This window comes from Nycticebus coucang, chromosome 10, assembly GCF_027406575.1.
Source record: "Nycticebus coucang isolate mNycCou1 chromosome 10, mNycCou1.pri, whole genome shotgun sequence".
NCBI lineage: Eukaryota > Metazoa > Chordata > Mammalia > Primates > Lorisidae > Nycticebus > Nycticebus coucang.
The window spans coordinates 64,337,844-64,357,253 of record NC_069789.1 but is presented as its reverse complement, the minus strand read 5'-3'; the positions used below and the strand labels follow the sequence as shown (position 1 = coordinate 64,357,253).

General features: G+C 33.8%; 1 protein-coding gene across 2 annotated transcripts in view; it reads left to right on the top strand.

The window, feature by feature from the left end:
* NEK7 (NIMA related kinase 7) overlaps positions 1 to 19,410 on the top strand; it is a 158,398-nt gene that overhangs the window by 98,525 nt on the left and 40,463 nt on the right. For both annotated transcript variants that reach the window (XM_053606378.1, XM_053606379.1), the window contains exons 4-7: positions 1,366 to 1,428; positions 3,186 to 3,296; positions 18,114 to 18,222; positions 19,074 to 19,181. In XM_053606378.1, coding sequence (XP_053462353.1) covers positions 1,366 to 1,428; positions 3,186 to 3,296; positions 18,114 to 18,222; positions 19,074 to 19,181 — 391 coding nt within the window. The remainder of the gene's footprint in view (positions 1 to 1,365; positions 1,429 to 3,185; positions 3,297 to 18,113; positions 18,223 to 19,073; positions 19,182 to 19,410) is intronic.

The window sequence follows — 19,410 nt, the reverse complement described above, 5'->3', positions numbered from 1 at the left end:
TAAAGTTACCCCTCCCCCCATATGGGCAAGTCCGTCTTTGTGTTTCTGATACTGTTCACACACATATTTTAGTACTTACTGTTATGTATGCATTAGATTTCCTGCCAGATTGGGCCAACGGGGAAAAACACCAACTGTGGAGCTGGAATAATCTGTCTTCTAGGCCTGATTCTGTCCCCTACTGGTTTTGTGACCATAACCATATTATAACCTCTACAAGCCTCAATCCTCATTTCAGAATTGGAGCCAATACTACTTATCTTGTAAGACTGAGGTAAAGATTAAAGAGGCCAGTATTCTGGTATTCAGTAATTCTTTCCCTAATTAAAAAGACCACTCCTTTCAAGTTACCCACCTTTTTTTCTGGAATGTGTTGGTTGGCTGAATCGGGAAGACTTGATCAAGTTGATGACTAAGGATGTCATTAATTTTATTTGTTATGTGACTAAGGTTTTGATCAGTTTGTGATATTTAAGGGAACGCTTTTTTACTTATTTTCCACATAGTTAGAACCTTGAGAGACTGCTGTGTTTTCAGAGACACAAAATATCTTTTTGATTATATTAATTTTTATGTTTTTTCACATTAAACTAATAGGTAAGCTTTTCTTCATTATCGTCCTTCAGGCTACTTTTTATACTTTCTTTTAGCCTAATTGTTTCCACCCATGAAATGTTAGTGCCACAAATACAGTAGCGTGCTGGATGTATGTCTCTGCTTAATGCTTTACACCAGTAAAATTCTGTCACCCTCTCCTCAAAGAACGAGATTTCGCTCCCGTGAAGTGGTACACCATGGTCGAGACTCATGTATTAGATTTTTTAGACATGATTTGATGGAACAGATTAATGGTTTAATGGTTAGATTGTCATTGGATAATGCTGAGAATGAGTTCTGGTCACTTGATTGATTACCTGTGTGACTTTTTGCCAGTCTCTTATGCTTTCTAAACTTCTTTTTCTTCATCTGCAGAATGGGAATACTAATATTATTCATAAGGATTAACTGAGAATTAGATGTGTTAGTTCGTGTAACACATTCGGCATATATTAATGGCTCAATATATATTAACTATTATTTTATCATCTTAATTATTACTTCAATTTTGTTCTTTGGAACTTAAGATCTGAGTTGTCAAGAGGTAGCTAGCTGTTATCTTTTCCCATTTTTTAATAATGACTGGCTTTGAAGGGAAAAAAGTAAGCTTTAGTAGTAACTTGAGATAACTTACCTATGGATCTCCACACTAATCAAAAAGAAAATTTCTTAGTCTATGTATAATTATATGTAGAATATTATGAATTTCCATGGTATCTTCTACCATAGATCATTATTTTATTAAATAATTCTGAATTCTATTTTTAGATATTTGATTTAATGGATGCCAAAGCACGTGCCGATTGCATCAAAGAAATAGATCTCCTTAAGGTAAATAATGAACTATTGACTATTTTGAACATAACAGAATATGTTGATAAAAGTGATTTATTAAAATACCATTCATAAGCAAAATGTTTTTTAAGACTTATGCCACACTGATTTTAGGTAACATTATATGAGTTTGAATCTCAGTATATTAAAGAGTGTAATTACCTTTTAGATTTATTATAAAATTATTAATCAAACTAGGAAATAAAATGGGCATAGAACATGGAAGAAAGGTTTTCTTGACTATCTCAGTAAGACATATTCTGAAAGTTAAGTTAAATGCACATAAGTATTATCTCAAAATGTGTTACATTAAGAATGAGGACTAATCAAAATGGTCCATATGCATTATATAGTATTTTTTTTTTTTTTTTTTTGAGACAGAGTCTCACTTTGTCACACTTGGTGTAGAGTGCTATAGTATCATAGCTCACAGGAACCTCAAACTCTTGGGCTCAAGTGATTCTTTTGCCTCAGCCTCCCAAGTAACTGGGACTACAGGGACCCGCCACAATGCCTGGCTATTTTTAGAGATGAGGTCTCACTCTTGCTTAGGCTGGTCTCGAACCTGTGAACTCAGGGCAATCCACCCACCTTGGCCTCCCAGAGTGCTAGGATTACAGGCACCACTGTGCCCGGCCCCCAGTTAGTATTTTTGAATCTCTTTTCCAAATTTAGAAAAGATGGATGTAAAGAATGTGTCAGGAATTAGCTTTTTAGTATCTCATCCTCTAAGAATTGATGGATTTCATTTATCTTTGCACTACTTCTTTGCTAGTGAAGGGATTTTTTTTTAAATGCTATGAGTTATGTTATTTTTTAAAATTTTAGGTAAGACTGGGTATTTTTAATGCCATCCATTTGTGTTAGTGCCAAAAATGAAATCAGGTTTTCCAAAAAAGATAAGAGTAGGGTCAAAACAAACTGTGCTTTTGGACTATTCCATTAGATGTTTCTGACTATTCTATTAGGTGTAATTATTTCCTGGCCCATGGAGAAACTGGTTTAAATGTAAGCTTGTATTATTAAAAAAAAAAATGTCATTGTGGAAAATATGAGGAGAAAACTGTAAGAAGAAAGAAGAAAAGTAACTATATTTTTTGAATAATTTTTCTGGGAAACTGTCTTGTGTTGTTTAAAGATTCAATTAAAAGATAATCAATGTGTACAGACTGTGGTGTATATTTCTACAAGATACAATTTTTTGTAGGGATGATTTTATGAGTCAACTCACATAAATAAGTTCTGTTTATTTATAATAGTTGATGTAAAACAGTATTTAGGTATAGTATGTTAGATACAGGTTTGTTTTGTTTTTATTGGCTGGAGTTATACTAGCACCAACCCTAACTTCAAAGTAGGAGGAGAAGGTATTTTTTCTTTACCCTTAAAGCAAAATGACTCTTAAATGACAATTCTCATTTTAAAGAACATAGTATTTAGCATATGACGATTTAATTCTGTCATTTACTTACTGCATCTTTTATGCTTTTTTGGGCATGATGATATTTTTAAAAAGTCTTAAGTATAAAATTGTTATTTCTAATAATAAAGAATATTATAATAAAATTGATTTATACCTAGTTTTACTCTCAATAATTACTTGTTTCAAAATGCATTAAAGAAATACATACTGTCATGTTATGATTTATGTAATTTAAAAATCAAATACGGTAAGTTTATTTTTAAGTTGCAAAACTGTGATGCTTGGGAATTTATAATAAGAAAACTTTTTGATACCTGTTTTATTTTCTCAGCAACTCAACCATCCAAATGTAATTAAATATTATGCATCATTCATTGAGGATAATGAACTAAACATAGTTTTGGAATTAGCAGATGCTGGTGATCTATCCAGAATGATAAAGGTAAGGTTTTTCTTTTTAATTATTTTAAACTTTTATTTTTTTATAATACAGTTGTCTAATAAATATATAGGCATATTAGGTACTTTAAAGATCTCAATGCATTGTGGTCTATTGTATGTAATAAAACATACGATGTCTAATAATATAATAGATACGGAATAAATGGTAGATGAGAGTGATTAGTAATGATTCTGAAGCTGGTTTGCCTGGTGACATTCACACTGATCAACTTAAATATCTGAACACTTCAAAATCAACTTGGACATAACCCAGAGACATGTCTTCTGGTAGCCAAAATTACAATATTGCTGCTGCTTGATAGTTTTAAGCAGACAATCCTTAATCCTGTCTCTCTGCACATCACAGGAAGGAGGGTGGGAAGAGACTCCAGAGCAGCCTGACCTATTTCTGGGAGGGATCCATCCTAGAAGAAAGTGAGATTTGCAGTCAGTCAGTCCTTGGATATCAACCCATGACTTAAGTCAACTACTTAAATATAATCTCAGGTCATACTAGGCTTCACACAAAGGGTCTTTGCTGGCTGTATCTTAAAGCATATTGCTGCATGCTGCCTGCACACAGCATTTTCACCTTCATCCCTTGGGCGAGAATGTGGTCTCATGAATAAGTTTAGGCTGCAGTAAGGCAGTAAGGTTAAAATATAGTCTTCATGCAGCTGGATGCGTGCCCAGCTAAAATTCACATATCACAATGGAAGGTTCCTTGAATGGTATGGAACCGAACAAGAACAACCAAATGAGAGAGAGAGAGAAAAAAAAAAGGGCTATTTATTCTGGGTTTGCTATACTGAGGAATTTAGCCATTGCCATGTTTGTTTGGGGAGAGAATTAAAGGCCTGCAGAAGAGTGAAAACTTTGTAGAGAAAAAGATAACCCTATGGGTATGTAGGCGGACTAACCAGGAGCAAGGCATCCTTGTGATTGGCTAGGAGTACATATTTGGCTTTTTCTTCTGGGTCCTAGTTGGAAGGAGAGACAAAACAAGGAAAGCTGTCAGTTACTAATCAAGTCTTGGCCATTTTGGACAAGAATTTACTTTTCAGTTTCCTGGATTATTACCAGAGATAGCAATCTGGCTTCTTGGATTGTTTATTGTAGATTAAGGGTTGATTTCCTGGGAAGGTTGCTGCAGGTTGTAGATCGAAGTTCTATTTTTGTAAGGGTCTGGTCTGGGCATTATCAGTCTGTACATTCCATCTCCCTACAGATACTGGAGTATAACTAGTAATTTCTGGAATTTTTAAAGATAAGGTTCAGTACTTTCTATACATTATCTTATTATTTAGTCTTCACAAGGATTCTGAAAGGTAAATTTGGTTTATAGGTTATCTGATGCCAAAATCCATGTTTCCTTTAGTGAGCCTTAAAGATTTTTATATCACAGACCTCCTTTGAAAATCAGATGAAAGTCCTTGACCCTCTCCCCAGAGAAATGTTAATATTGATAAACACACAATTTGCATTTCTTTACAGAGCAGTCATAGATTTTCTGATTGAGGCATTCACAGATTCTCTGGCAGTAGTTGAGAACTCTTTTGTTGAGTATGGATTCAGTATCAGCCACTTAAACTTTTACGTTACTTAAATTATCTTAGTCTTAGTTTCCTCATCTGTAAGATGGACACAGTTCATAAGAATACTTTCTAACTTACAAAAACAGTGCATAAAAGGAAGGTAATTACACCGAATGCTATCAAGCTGACTCTGTTTAAAGTCCCAGAGTTCGAGCGAATCACTTCTAGTCTATCTGATTTTCTGTTTTAGAGACTTCCCACCAGTAGCTAAAACAATCACCAACAAAATAAGTCTTTGCAAATTAAAGAACATATAGTCATAATTTTCAAAAGAAATGCAAATGTAGTACCCAAATGCAAAATTTACAAAACAACTTTCTACCAGAGAGACATGTGAAAGTAAATGTAGTCTTATAAGAGAGTATAAATAACATAAGATGCTTTGCCTGAAACTGTGAGAGTTATTTAATTACTTATAGTGGGAAGGAAAGGGGCAAATTCTTATCTATCAGAAAGATAATTTGAGAATAACAGAATTCTGTCTGGTAGTAACTTAGAATTACACCTTTGTAATTCCAAATACAGAGAGAATTCTGTGTCTAAAACTACAAGCTTGAGTTTTCTGACTGAAATTTGAAGATGTCTCTCAAAAAGTACTACTTAAGGGGGGAAAGATTTTTTTAAATAAGGAGGATCAACTGATGCTAATAAGTTATAAGCTTATATAGCAACTGAATGTACTTAGGTAGAATACTGAAGTGGCTTTTCCTTTGAGAACTGTTTTTATTATTCTTCCTTCCTTGGTAGTAGACTTTATTGTATAAGCTTTTAGTGATCCTATTCTTTTTGTAGGTACCATCAGTTTTTGCCTAGTCAGAATGTAGACATCCTGGGTTAGGTTTCCCAGATTCTTCTGGAACTCTTTTAAAGGTTGAAAGTCATTTTGCCAAACCTGTTGATCTTCCTGATTATGTTTCTGTATGTCTTTTGCAGTATGCTATTTTAGACCTGACCAAATGCCTAAATTGCATTCCAAGAAAATAATTTAATAACTTGGGAAGATCTGCTCTATGAAATCTCTCCAGGTTCTTTCTCAAATAGAATTAATGTTATTAGGGATTGATGTATTTTAATAGTGAACCTAGTTACATCTTTTCTCTTGATTTAATTTAAGTTTGTGTTTATTTTATTAGTATAAAATGACAGGGCCATTTTTCTTGCATGAGTTTTTTCCCTCACTCCCATGTTCCAGAGATAACCACTAAGTTCTATGTTCATACAACCTTCCTAACTTTCTTTGCTATCTTTATAAACACATATAAATGTAAAAATAGATTCTAATATATGTATTTTTTCTTGGACACATCACAGTTTATTTAATTTAATTATTGTATCATTAATGGATTCTTTTCGTTTTTTATTTTCACAGAGAATCCTCAAACACAAAGCCTTATATGCATCAATGCATACCCTTTTATCTATATCTGTTACATAGATTCATATAAATGATATTGGTGAGTAATGGGGTATGCACATTTAAAATCATAAAGATTCCTTCAAATTACTTTCTCACATAGGTTTACCAATTGATAGCATTGCCCAAAATAGTTCTGTATTTCATTTTTCGTTTATTGAACATTTACCATGTGCCAGGTACATATGGTGTAGGCTTTCTGAGAGCTCAGTGTTGAGTGGAAGAGTATGGCATTTAACTAATACTCATAGGAAACTATGTATCTGCAGTTGTAATAAGTTATATGAAGGAGAAGTACGGGTTATAATTGATACTTAAAAGAAGACAAATGAAACAAGACTGAGAATTTCTGATGGCCCTGGAAGGATTTTAAGTGATGGTGTTGTATGACCATTTATTACTTCATCTGAATGATTGAGCTACAGTTTCCACATTTATAAAATTGGGTTCATAATACTTAAAGTGTTATTGTGAAGGTTAAGTTATATATTTATATATTTACTTACTTTTAAATATATGTACAAATATATGCATATTTATCTGTATATCCACGTATTTATCTGTGTTTATCTGAATATATGATGTCTGTTGGGTATTCAGATTGTCTTTATTTTATTTAAACCTCTGATCACCACTCTTCTTTCCTCTTTGCATCATACAAATCTACTCTTCCTTACTCCTCACGGATGACATATCTTAAAGTTTACAGGATAAATAGAAATCAGCAGACAAGAATGCCCCCTCACCTTCCCATAGCCAAACCTGTCACACCACGTTGCATCTGCTACTCTTCTCTCCTCCCTCCCTCCTGTTGTTATATTCTTGTTACATAGAAGGGATTGTTGTATGTCCCACTACTTGGGTTTCCTATCTTTTCTCTGCACATATTCTCAGCAAATTTAAACCTTTCCTATATCCATAATCATTATGCACTCCTGGATCCCTTCCACCATCATTTAAAGATTCCCTGGTCCCCGTTCCCTTAAACATGTTCACATCTACACACACACACACACACACACATGCTTGTGATTTGTTCATTCAAGAAGCTTAACTTCTAGTGGGGAAGACAAATCAATCAGATGATAAGCAATTAGAGTTGGCATGCCTGGCATTGATAATTGCAATGGAGAAATGCAAAGAAAGTGTTTGGAGAAAAGGTGTTGCTATTTTAAGATGCTCCGAGAAGGCCCTCCTCAGTCTTCACCCTCACCTCTGCCTGCCTTTTCCTTCAGGTACTGCCTCGTTCCTGTTCTTTCACCAGCACTTACTCTTGATGCAGAATGGCTCTTGAATGACCTCTGTTGTGAAATCTCATGGACATACTTCTTCCTGTCACTACTTTGCTGGACCTCTCAGCAGCAATTTAGCTCTGCTTTTCATATCCTTCTTAAAGTAGTCCTCCTCTGGCTCACGGAGTCCCAGAGTCTCTTGGTTTTCTCTGGAGACTGTTGTTCTTTCCTTTTGCCCTTAAAGATGTAATGATGGAGTTTTAAGTTTCAGTCCTTTCTTTCTTTCATTTTTTTTTTTTTTTTTTGCTCTGTACTTACTTTGTAGTTGATCTCATCCATACCTGTAATGTCAGTTATCCTCTTATCGACTCCCACTTTATCTGTAGCATGGAGCTCTCTGTTGTTCTCACTCAAATGGCTCAACATGTTTGTCAACAAATTCCTGTCTTCCTCATAGACCACCTCCTTCAGTGCTGCCTGACTGGAGGCTCAGGGCTGGTCTGTCTAGTTTGGCACGCTGGAAACCACAACTCTTCTGTGATACTTTTGTCTCCCTACTTTCCATTTTCTTTTTTTTTTTTTTTTTTTTTTTTTGGCCGGGGCTAGGTTTGAACCTGCCACCTCCGGCATATGGGACCGGCACCCTACTCCTTGAGCCACAGGCACCACCCCCTACTTTCCATTTTCAATCTGTCTGTAAGTTCTATTGATTTTTTCTTCCGAATGCCTTTCAGATTTTCCCAACCAGCTCAGTTTCCATTTTTCCTCCTATAGTATGAAATAGCAGAGTCTGTTTTGGAGAGTGAGAGCTTTTTCACTCTCTCCTCACATTCAGTTTGTTCTCCACCAGTCTTTATGAGGAAAGAGGGGAGAAGAAAAAAATTCTGCTTTCCGTCAGGTCCTTCTAGGGTTTTACATTGAGGGTAAAGAATAAAATGACTTGACAAGATTCAGCAAACCTACTGTAATATAGAGGATAAACTCCCAGAGGAAGGAATCTTAGTCCTTTCTGTGTTCTCATGTCCCAGGTGCCTAGAGCGGCAGCTGAGACAGGGCAGGTGCTGGGCACCACCTGCCGTAGAACCTGATCCCTGCTTTCCCTCTTCTGCATCGGCACATAAGACTTTCCAGCTCCTTGAACATGCTTTATTTTTCTCACCGGGCATTCACATCTGCAGTTTCATCTGCCTGGGATGCTCTTTCCTTCCATTCTTGGCCTAGCCTACATCTATTTATCCTTCAATTTTTAGCTTAGATAGTATTTCTTCAAGCATTTTCCTTTGTCTCATAGACTGTCTTATGGTGTAAGTACTCTTGGTGCACCCTTCTGTCACAGTACTTGGTAATATAATGATACAGCGATTCGTTTTATTATTTTATTGATGTGTGTTGTTTTCTATCAGACTTAAAGCTCTTGAGGGCAGGGACCAGATTGACTTTGCTCTCCAGACTGTATTAATTTTCTAGGGAGGTACCTGGCTGGTGGCAGGAACTCAATACATATGTGGTGAATCCCTGCATAAAAGATGATTCTTTTACCTCTGTTACATTTCTCTGATTCAGGGCAAGTAGGTGACTTGCATGGTTGTGTAACAGTCACAGTAGTTCCCTACTGCTTTATGCTCTGGTCTCATGGAGAGTTGCTAATTGCTAAGGTACTGAGTGGTACTGACAATATTGGTACTGACAACATTCTGATGGGAAGGTGTTTTTTCTGGCAGAGAGGGAGCTAAGAAATTCTACAACTGTTTTCCAAACACCCTTATTAGTTCTATAAGCAATTCTTTATAAAAGAGGTTATATTAGGAAAAAGTCATAGGAACTTCTTTTTCAAGGGAATATGGGCAGTGATTTAAAGCTTTGTAAAGGACAGCAGTAAATGCTTGAATTGTAACAAACATGATTTATTTCTTCATAGTGAGCAATATTGTAAATCACTGTGCATCACAACAATATATTTCACTCTCTCAAGTCTTCAGCTTAATTGGGGTAGAAGAGGAAATACAGCTTCTGGTCTGTATTCCAGAAATGAACCTCTGGTTAGCATTGCATCAAAGATTTTTACAAGTAAATAATTAATTGGTTTAGAGCAGGCTGACAAATATAATTAAGCAATTTATAGTTGAAATATTCAGTATTTCTCTAATTAGTGACAAAGGAATACCTGAGGCTGTGGTCAGATGAAATACTTCCCAGATGAGTTTTAGGATAAAAGGAAATTCAGAATTTTTTATCATGTATTTCTTCATTATCAGTAATAGAATTTTAAAGGAAAACAGACACAAAAGAATTAGATTTCACCTAAATTGTGCTATTTAGGCAATATATTTTCTTTATCACGTCTGAATTGCACCGTATGTGTACCATTTTGTAGTATGTCTTCTATTCTAATGTCAAAAAACGTATTTGGCAAGGAATACTCAGTGTAAAGGGAAATGAGACTAATCTTAAAAATATATAAACAAGCAGTTTTTTCATTTGAGCTTGTTAATAGCAGTGTTGCTAAAACATATTTTAAATGTTCATACCCCATTTTGCAAAATGTATTTCATTCATTGAACTATTCATAAGTGCCCATGTTCATGATTCCCATTAAAAAGTCAATTGGAGACCAATAGAAGAAAATATAAATGTGTATATTTAATGTTAAATAGACAGAGTCTTACTGTGTTGCCCCAGGCTAGAGTGTTATTGCATCATAGCTCACAGCAATTTCAAACTCCTGGGCTCAAGTGATCCTTTTTCTTCAGCCCCCTCAGTAGCTGGGATTGCAGACATGTGCCACTATGCTCAGCTAATTTTTCTTTTTTTTTTTTTTTTTTTAGTAGAGAAAGGGTATCGCTCTTGCTCAGGCTGGTCTCGAATTCCTGAGCTCAAGCAATCTACCCACCTCAGCCTCTCAGAGTGCTGGGATTACAGGTGTGAGCCACTGTGCTTAGCCTAATGTTATATTTTTCAAAACCTTGTTTTGCTAGAATATCAATAAAACAAAACATCACCAAATGTAATAAATATCTTGAGGGGAAACTTAGAGGTTATCTGCCTAAAAACTGTGAATATATAATGCATAAACAGAATGGCTAAGAAGGAAGCAAATATCCTTCTAAATGTCTTTTAGTAAAATATATGATATATAAATAATTTAAGCGATGTCTATTTTTTTCTGCCAAAAGTTGGGACTGTTCCAAATGAGTAATTTAGGGTATCTTTTCTTATTTCTAATATACTTAGATGTAGGCTATCTTCTTGGATTGTTAACTTTATATTTGCTACATTGTTACCAGTGTGCATCATTCTCTTTAAGTTTGGTAAGAGCCTCAAAACTACTTCTTTACATAATACAGAAAATTAATTTTATATATTGATTTTTATTTAGTATGTTTGGAAACGTACTTTAGATTTTATCGTTACACAGCAAGTTACCACAAATGTAGCAGCCTTTAAAAAGACAAATTTATTAACTCGTAATTTCTGTGGGTCAGGAGGCCAGGTACCAGTTAGTGGATTCTCTGTTCCAGGTCTTAAAGATTGACATCAAGGTGCCAGCTAATGCTGTGAGCTCACTGATGTGCTTGGTCTTCTGTGTTCACTGGTTTTTGGGAGAATTCAGTTTTTTGTAATTAATTATATGACTATAGTCCCTGCTTTTCTCCTGGCTATCAACTGGGGCTCATACTCAGATTTTGGAGGCCATCAGCCGTTCTTGCCACATGGCCCTCTCCACAGCCTGCCATTGTGCTCCCTGAGGGCCAGCAGGTGAGTAAAGACTTCTAATCTTTCTGACTTTCAAGTCTCTTTCAAGACTTCTAATCTTTCTGACTTCTTTGAAGGACTCCCCTGATTAGATCAGGCCTACCCACACTGATGCACCTCTTGATAAACTCAAAGTCAATTGATTAGACGCCTTAATTATATCTGCAAAAATTTCTTCTGTCATAAAAGATAATATAATACGGGAAGAATATTTCATAATATTCATATGCCTAGCTCACTTCAAGGGGAAGGGATTATACACCAGGACTTGGGAATTTGGGGGCAGTGAGGTACATGTTAGACTTCTCCTTACCACAGACTTTGATAAATTAGCTAGAATATTAACCATGTTTTGGAGATAATTATTATAGTCCAATATTATAAATGTTTACCTACTCAGTTTGGCTGTTTCTGTATATTTGCAGACACATTTTTATTTGTACTTAGAGCTTGTGTTGGAAATGAAATCACTTTGAAATGTCTTTTACACTCTTGACCTTTGGATCCTTGAAGTAGTAAAGACTTCCCAGCAGTGCCATCTATCTTTGATAACTCTGATTTATTGTTTACCAGGATACTTACACTTTCCATGTCAGCATTGGGATAAAGTGTATGGCCCATGTCATACACTTTGAGAATTGTCAGCGATCCAAATGCAACCTGCTTTCCTCTGAATCTCGTATAAGATTGCCATCTATCTTATATTTCACTTTAGATTTATTCTGAACTCTTAAGGTTGCAAATCAGTGACATTATCTGAGAAAATTATACAGAATTGAATATTATAAATAGAGATTGATACATATACTTAGGAACTCAATATGTGTATATGTGTGTATCCAAATAATTTTTGTCAGCATATGGTATGTATATGTAGGTGTGTTACACAGAATTATTTTTATAGAAGGAAAGTTACTGATAAACTATCACTTGAGTTTTCTCCCATTTTTAGGTAGTTGGATAGTAAAGCAGTATAAAATTTAGAGAGTTTAAGAAAAAAAAATTATATGCCATAATGACCATTATGTAGTTCTTTGAGTGTAAATGAAAGGTGATGTATGAATTTTGAATTGTTTACCTGGAAAAAATTAGAAAATAATTTTCGAAGAGCTTATTGTACCTTACAATTACAGGTAATACTGATTTAAAACTGTCTTTTACAACATGTAATACCACAGCAGTAATTCTGGTAGTTGTGTAGACAATTAAGTCAAGAGCAGGGATACCGCCTCCATCATGTTAAGCATCTGATTTTCTTTCATTTAGATTTGTTTTCAGAGACTTTTACTGCCTTGGTATTGTTCTGCTGTGTTTTCTTTGTCTACTAAGAAAATAGAAATATCTTTCCATCTATCTTACCATTGTCTGGTATTATATAACAAGATAGAATTTATTAGAGAGGAAATAACAACTGCAAAGTGTAGTCTTATAAAATTGCTGTAATTATCTTTGTGACCTTTTTGTCTTCCTGAAGACTGACTTCCTGCCTTTTTTAATCTCACTTTCTTTTCTACAGTACTCTCATGTAATAAAGAATACATGTCAAGTATTTTCTCATCAATTTTACTAATATAGAAGCTTCTCTTAAGAATTACTCACATGGAAATACTGCAGGGGTCATTTCTTATAATAATTATAGACTCATTGGTTTTTATTGCTTTTGTTTTTACAATATCTTGAGTACATTTTTTTTTGATATTGATGTACCAGTGTTCAGAAGGCAACTCTTTTTGGGGAAGAACATTGTGACTTTATAGGCATTTATTTTTCTTATTTGCTACATAATTTAATGCTTTTTTTTCTTCAAGGCTTAGTTGCTCAGAAGAAAAGCTTTCCTATGTCACCTTTTTACCCTAAAATGAAATATGTTTTTGACTTACATTAATAGCTTGTACAGTTTTGACTTTGAAGAATGAATTGATAACATTTATATTTTATTAAATTGCAGTCTAGAAATGGCTGAGCACTATTAACAGATTTTCCAACGTTACAGGAAAGGACGAAGACTAGTAGAGCTTGGACAGGTAGATAAAATGAGATGGTAGTCATAAGTATTTTCAGTGATCTCATGACTGCCGGGCCTATCCTACTTCACACCTTTTAAAGCAATTTAAGGTACCTGGATTTTATTCAGATTTCCAAGCATTACACATGCTGCAAATTAGTATTACATTTGAAAATTCTAATTGAGACATAAATATCTTACACATTTACATAATTTCCAAAATTGTGTATAGCAAATATTTGTGTAGTCTGTTGATACCTCATTATATCTTTGGAAGGAAAATGTTTTCATAGAAAGATTAATATATAATAAATATCATGCTTAGAACTGTTAGTTGGGCTTTCAGAGGCATCTTCTTTTTCATTGCCCAGTTTTGATGCATTTAATTCTTTGAAATAACGACTGCAAAGTGTAGTCTTATAAAATTGCTATAATTACAAAGATGTGTTTGGGAACATAACGTCCCTTCTGATAAGAGTGTCTATCTGACTTAATTACAGGTTTAAAACAAAGAACTCTAACTTCTTTTCAACTCATATAAACACTATTTATAATATTAAGTGGACCAATGGGGATCTCTGAATTTTGGAGGGAATTTTTAATTCTTGTTTTAGTTACTTGGATATATGAAAGTCAGGGCATACTAGTAAGTTATTGTTATTTTTAAGTGTGAAAATGTGCCAAACAGACATTTATTGTTTATCTTTTACGTGCAGCTGAAATTGTAGATTATTAGTGAGGAAGCAAGATTAAATGGCTTGTTTAAGGTCAGACAACCAGTGATTGTCAAACCTCATAAGCAGGTCTATTATGAAAAGATGGATATGGGTTGTGTTAGTGGCACATTTTAACATTTGACAACACTCCCGAGCAGGAAATGTTTTCTTACATTTAACATAAATCACTTACTTCCTCTTATTACATACACCCTTGGAAAAGATGGAGAACAGCTGGTGCCTATAATTTTAGCTCTCTTATAACTTCATTATTTCTCATTTAATTATCATTTTTCCTAATCCTCTTCAAAAATGCCTCACACAGGAGGATCATCACATTTGTCTTTTATTTTCTTAACCACAACAGTACATTTCTAAAGGGTGCTTAATATATGACTCCTAGAACTGACTGCATAATTTTGAGTGTCTTTGTTAAAAAATTATTAAGCGATTTCAATGGCATTAAGAGCCTGCATGACACAGCTTGTGTGTCCTTGATGTTTTCAGATGTTTTGCTTGAATTCTTTTTTTTTTTTTTGTAGACACAGAGTCTTACTTTATCGCCCTTGGTAGAGTGCCGTGGCATCACACGGCTCACAGCAACCTCCAACTCCTGGGCCTAGGCGATTCTCTTGCCTCAGCCTCCCAGGTAGCTGGGACTACAGGTGCCCGCCACAATGCCCAGCTATTTTTTTGTTGCAGTTTGGCCAGGGCTGGATTTGGACCCTCTACTCTCCGTGTATGGGGCCGGCACCCTCCCCACTGAGCCATAGCCCGAAATTTTCTTTTTAAAATATTGACATGCGAACAATGCTTAACTACTTTTCTATACCATAGAGATTAATATTTTCTTATAAAACAAGCTGATTTTCAGTCTTTTCTGTTGATGCATTTCCCCTAGTAATGTCATTGAAGCTCTTCCTGAGATTTCTTGAGGAAGAATGCTAGAATTGCAAAACTAGAAGTTGGCAGTGTATGTTCTTCTTGGAATCGTAGTGTCTAGAATGCAAGAAGTAAGTTACCTAAAAAAAAAAATGGTACTTAGATATTCAGTGTCTGCTATGTAAATTGGCTTTGGTTTTGGGCATTTAATTTGTAAAAGGATGGTTGGAGATCAATTTTTAAAAAGATATTTCATTAAGCTGTTACCACTTTTCCAAAATTTTAGCACGGAAACAGCTTGCATCACCCAGCCTCTTTTATATTAATACATGATGATGCAAATATATTTTACCGGGTAAGGGGAATTTCACCTAAGTAAAATGTTGGTAATCTGATGTTTTATGTATATTTTGTATGCAAATTGTTAGCATTTTGTTGCATTGGTTTTTCTATTTGAATAATGACTTCTGCTTAATGTTGATAAAGGTAGAAGATGCACTTTTAAAACAAATTTCATTTGAAGATATACATAGAGAAGAGACTAACCTACTCATTAAAAAAAAGACTAAACAAAAGTAAACCCAAGTGATTGGGCACGCTCAAGTGTTACTTTTTGCATGCTTTTAAATATTAGATAGTTTGTTTTCAAGTATAAAAATGTTGCAATTCTATTTCATAACATAAATATGGTAAAAGTACCATACCACATAATCTTAATGTATTTATAAATATTTATTTTGATGCTAACCTTTAGAAATGTCGGCTGTAATATTTATTGCTTTATTAAAATCTTACCACATGGCAAATGTATGTACTTTTTAAATTTTTATATGATGACATTAGATTTTTTAAAATCTAATTTTTTTAGGGCTGTCTTTGGGGGCAAAAGAGGATTTTTGAATAGTAATGCTGTTTGGGTAGAGACTTAACAATAAGGTGTTTATTAGAATTAGAAGTTTTAGGAGAAGGTTGTGGTGTTCTGGCATTATGAAAGTTTCTGCTTTGTAGTGCTAATGTAAACTTTACCAATAGTAAAAGGAGTTCAAATTTTCATTGCTTTTTGCTTATCATCCTTTTTAAAGAGATAGCCAACAGTGCCACCATCAGAACAGACAGGCTTTTCTCATTGTAAGTGTTGGTTTTCTCAAAAAATAAAAAAACAGAAACTATTTAAGAAATAGTTTAAAACCACATATGTTTAAAGAAAAGATATGCTTATAAAAACTAATAGGAGATACCAGTGACACAGTAAAACTGCCTTTATTTTCTGACAAAACCAAATTCATAATACCATTCTTGAAAGGCCTGTTACTAATTTGAATACTTAACTTTGGCCAGGTCATTCTCAGTAACATTATAAACATCAGTTTATTGTCATCATCTATAATTTGTTACAAATGACAGTGTCAAAAAATATGAAAACATGAAAATAATCAGATTTATCTTGGTCTGAGAACATCTTCCCTAATGTGCATTTTAAGGGCAATTTTTTTGTTATACCTTCTTCTTTATACTTGATTTATTTTTCAGAATAGGATTTAAAAGTAAATTGCCAAGTAAATTATGATTATGATTTCAGAATGTATATTAAAGCATAAATTTGTTTTCATTGTTTGATACTGACATGATATGGTATATTTATTTTTGAATGAAAAAAACCTGGTCTCCATCTTCCTGTTGACATCAAACGGTCCTCTGATATGCTAATCCAATGCCGGGGAGAGCACATATACAGGCTTTATTTGGACTCATTCCAAGTCTGAAAGAAAATTGTGTGCAAAGAACTGATTTTGCAGCATTGCCCCCTTGGAATGACAACTGATGTTGACACTGTCTGCAATTAAAAAGACTTAATGTTAAAACATGATATGGGAGGTTTTTTAACATTTTAGTAAGACTGATGTGCTTTTTAATTACCTGGTCATCTAATTTGTTCTTTGGGGTACATACTACTATAGTAGGTATTGAAATCGCTAATAAGTTTATTTCCATTCTATGTGCTATAATAAAGATTAACCTAAGATTATCAGTTTTTCTTTACAGACTTGTCCTTTGGTAGGTATATTGAATGCATATGAGACATTAGACATAACCTTTGGCTAGGTATAAAGTAGGGATATAAGCAGATTTCCTTGTACTGTTTTTCCTTTTGGCCTGCCCTCAACTGGTCACAGGTGTAAAAATTGAGAGGCAGTTGTTTTGGGATTTTCTCAAGTATAGTTTCTCAATATTTAGTCACAATGAAATGATTTGGACTTCCCACATGTCTCCAAATAAATTGCATTAAAGTACATATTAAAATATTGATATCTACTAATAAATGTTTAAAGCAATTCATATTATCAGAAAGTTTCATGAAAATCTGTTTAAATGCACAATATTTTATGTTGGTTATTTATAAATATTGTTAAAAGTAAAGCAATTGCACTTTTGTTTTTGAAAAATAATTTTTATATAATGAATATGTCTTAAGAAGCTAAGAACCTTGTTTTTGCATGAGCATATTATTAGTATGATCTTCTACCAAATTTAGTATGGAAAATGTACTTTGCAATTATTTTCATAATTGCCCTCTTAATTTGTAATGGACTGCTCTCACCTAAGTAGAATATTGGTACTTTCTGCTTTTTGGCCTGGCATTCTTGTAAGATTCTTCTGTAAAGTTTAGGTTCGTTTATTCAAAGCAAAGCGTGAGTTTGACTTGCCCATGTTGGATAGAAATATTCATGAAAACTTTTTACATAAATCTCTTTCATTTATTTAATTTTTAATAAATTGTGCTATTTCAGATCACCAGAGGGGTTCAATATTTAAAAGGAATTCTATAGTGAAATCTTCTGCCAGGAGAAGAATTGTCTTTAAATGAACGTAATTACCTACAGGTTTCTAGACTTTTTTATTCTGACTTTTCTTAAAATGAAATTTGACATCTTCCTTTTAAGACAAGAAATTATTTTATATGGATGTTAATTTTTCTGAAATAGTTGGACATCACAAAGATACATGTTACATAGCTTGTGCTAACCTTAGGTATAATAGGAAGAAGCTGTTATGTCAGATAAAATTCTTGGAATCATTTCAGTATAGAAGATCATGTGCTTTTTAATTGATAATAAATAGGTAAATACAGGGTGTTTTTCTGACTTACAGATTTTTGCATATCAGAATCCAGTCTTAAGAAACTTTAGCTTCATAGTTCTTATTTTTAATTTTTTAAAAAGCATTTTAAGAAGCAAAAGAGGCTAATTCCGGAAAGAACTGTCTGGAAGTACTTTGTTCAGCTCTGCAGTGCATTGGAACACATGCATTCTCGAAGAGTCATGCATAGAGGTAAGATGAAATCATTACGAACTTTTAATATTGTTTTAAATAGTATAAGTAATTAAATAAATGTTTTCTAGCGATGGTATGGTATCATGCTTTCTCAAGAAATTTATTTCCAAATTATAATTTTGCTAGGATAATAAACCTTTAAGTCCTACTTGGTTTAAAAGGAGAATGACAATTATTTTCAGCTTGAGTCTTCTGAGCATTACTGGTTTTGCTGGTAAAAAAAAAAAAAAGGAAAGCAGTTGAATCTACGTAAGGAAGAGTAATTTTTCCCACATGAACAATGTTTATTATGGCCACTTAGATTTTTAATCTTCAGCATTAGCTCTTAATATATTCTTGATTATCAGCCAAATTTTTGGGACAGAGAATGTGAAGGTTGCATCACTAAGTAATTGACCCACTGATTTGGGAATATGAAAAATTTTATTACATGTTATATAAGCAGTTAAGATTTCTGAAGCCATCAGAGTAAATAATATGCCTGAGAGTATTGTCATGATTTTACATTTTATGTGAATATGCCAATGAATTAGTCTTCAGTAAGATATTTTATTTAAAATTACTATAAAAAGAACACATTCATTTTGTGCTTCAAAAGGGGAAACAAAATGCATTTTAAATGGAAATTGATGATAATTTTCATCATACTATATTGATTATCTGTCAGAGAATTGAGAACTTCAAAATGTTGAGATAGCAAAATTAAAATATTAAAAATAAATTGGTTCATAATACAAACTTTCATGTTTAAGATACTTTTTAAATTCTACTCTGAAAAATGTGTTCTAATTCCTTTAAAGTTCCTAAAATTACATCATTTTTCACCTGATCCCTTCATTTGTTCACAGATATAAAACCAGCTAATGTGTTCATTACAGCCACTGGGGTGGTAAAACTTGGAGATCTTGGGCTTGGCCGGTTTTTCAGCTCCAAAACCACAGCTGCACATTCTTTAGGTAAGAGACACCATAGAATTTCATTCAGCTACTTTTGTCGTGTTTAAAAACATGAGGGATGTACCAGTTATAATGCCAGGTCTTGCATTCATGATTAAACTGTTTTAAAAATTCATCCAGGCTTGAGAAGATATCTGCAGTTCTCTCTTAGGTATAATATGCCCTCTCACGTGGCAGGTGGAGACTTCCATTAACTTGATCTCAAGTTGGCACAGGGTTAAATTCTGAT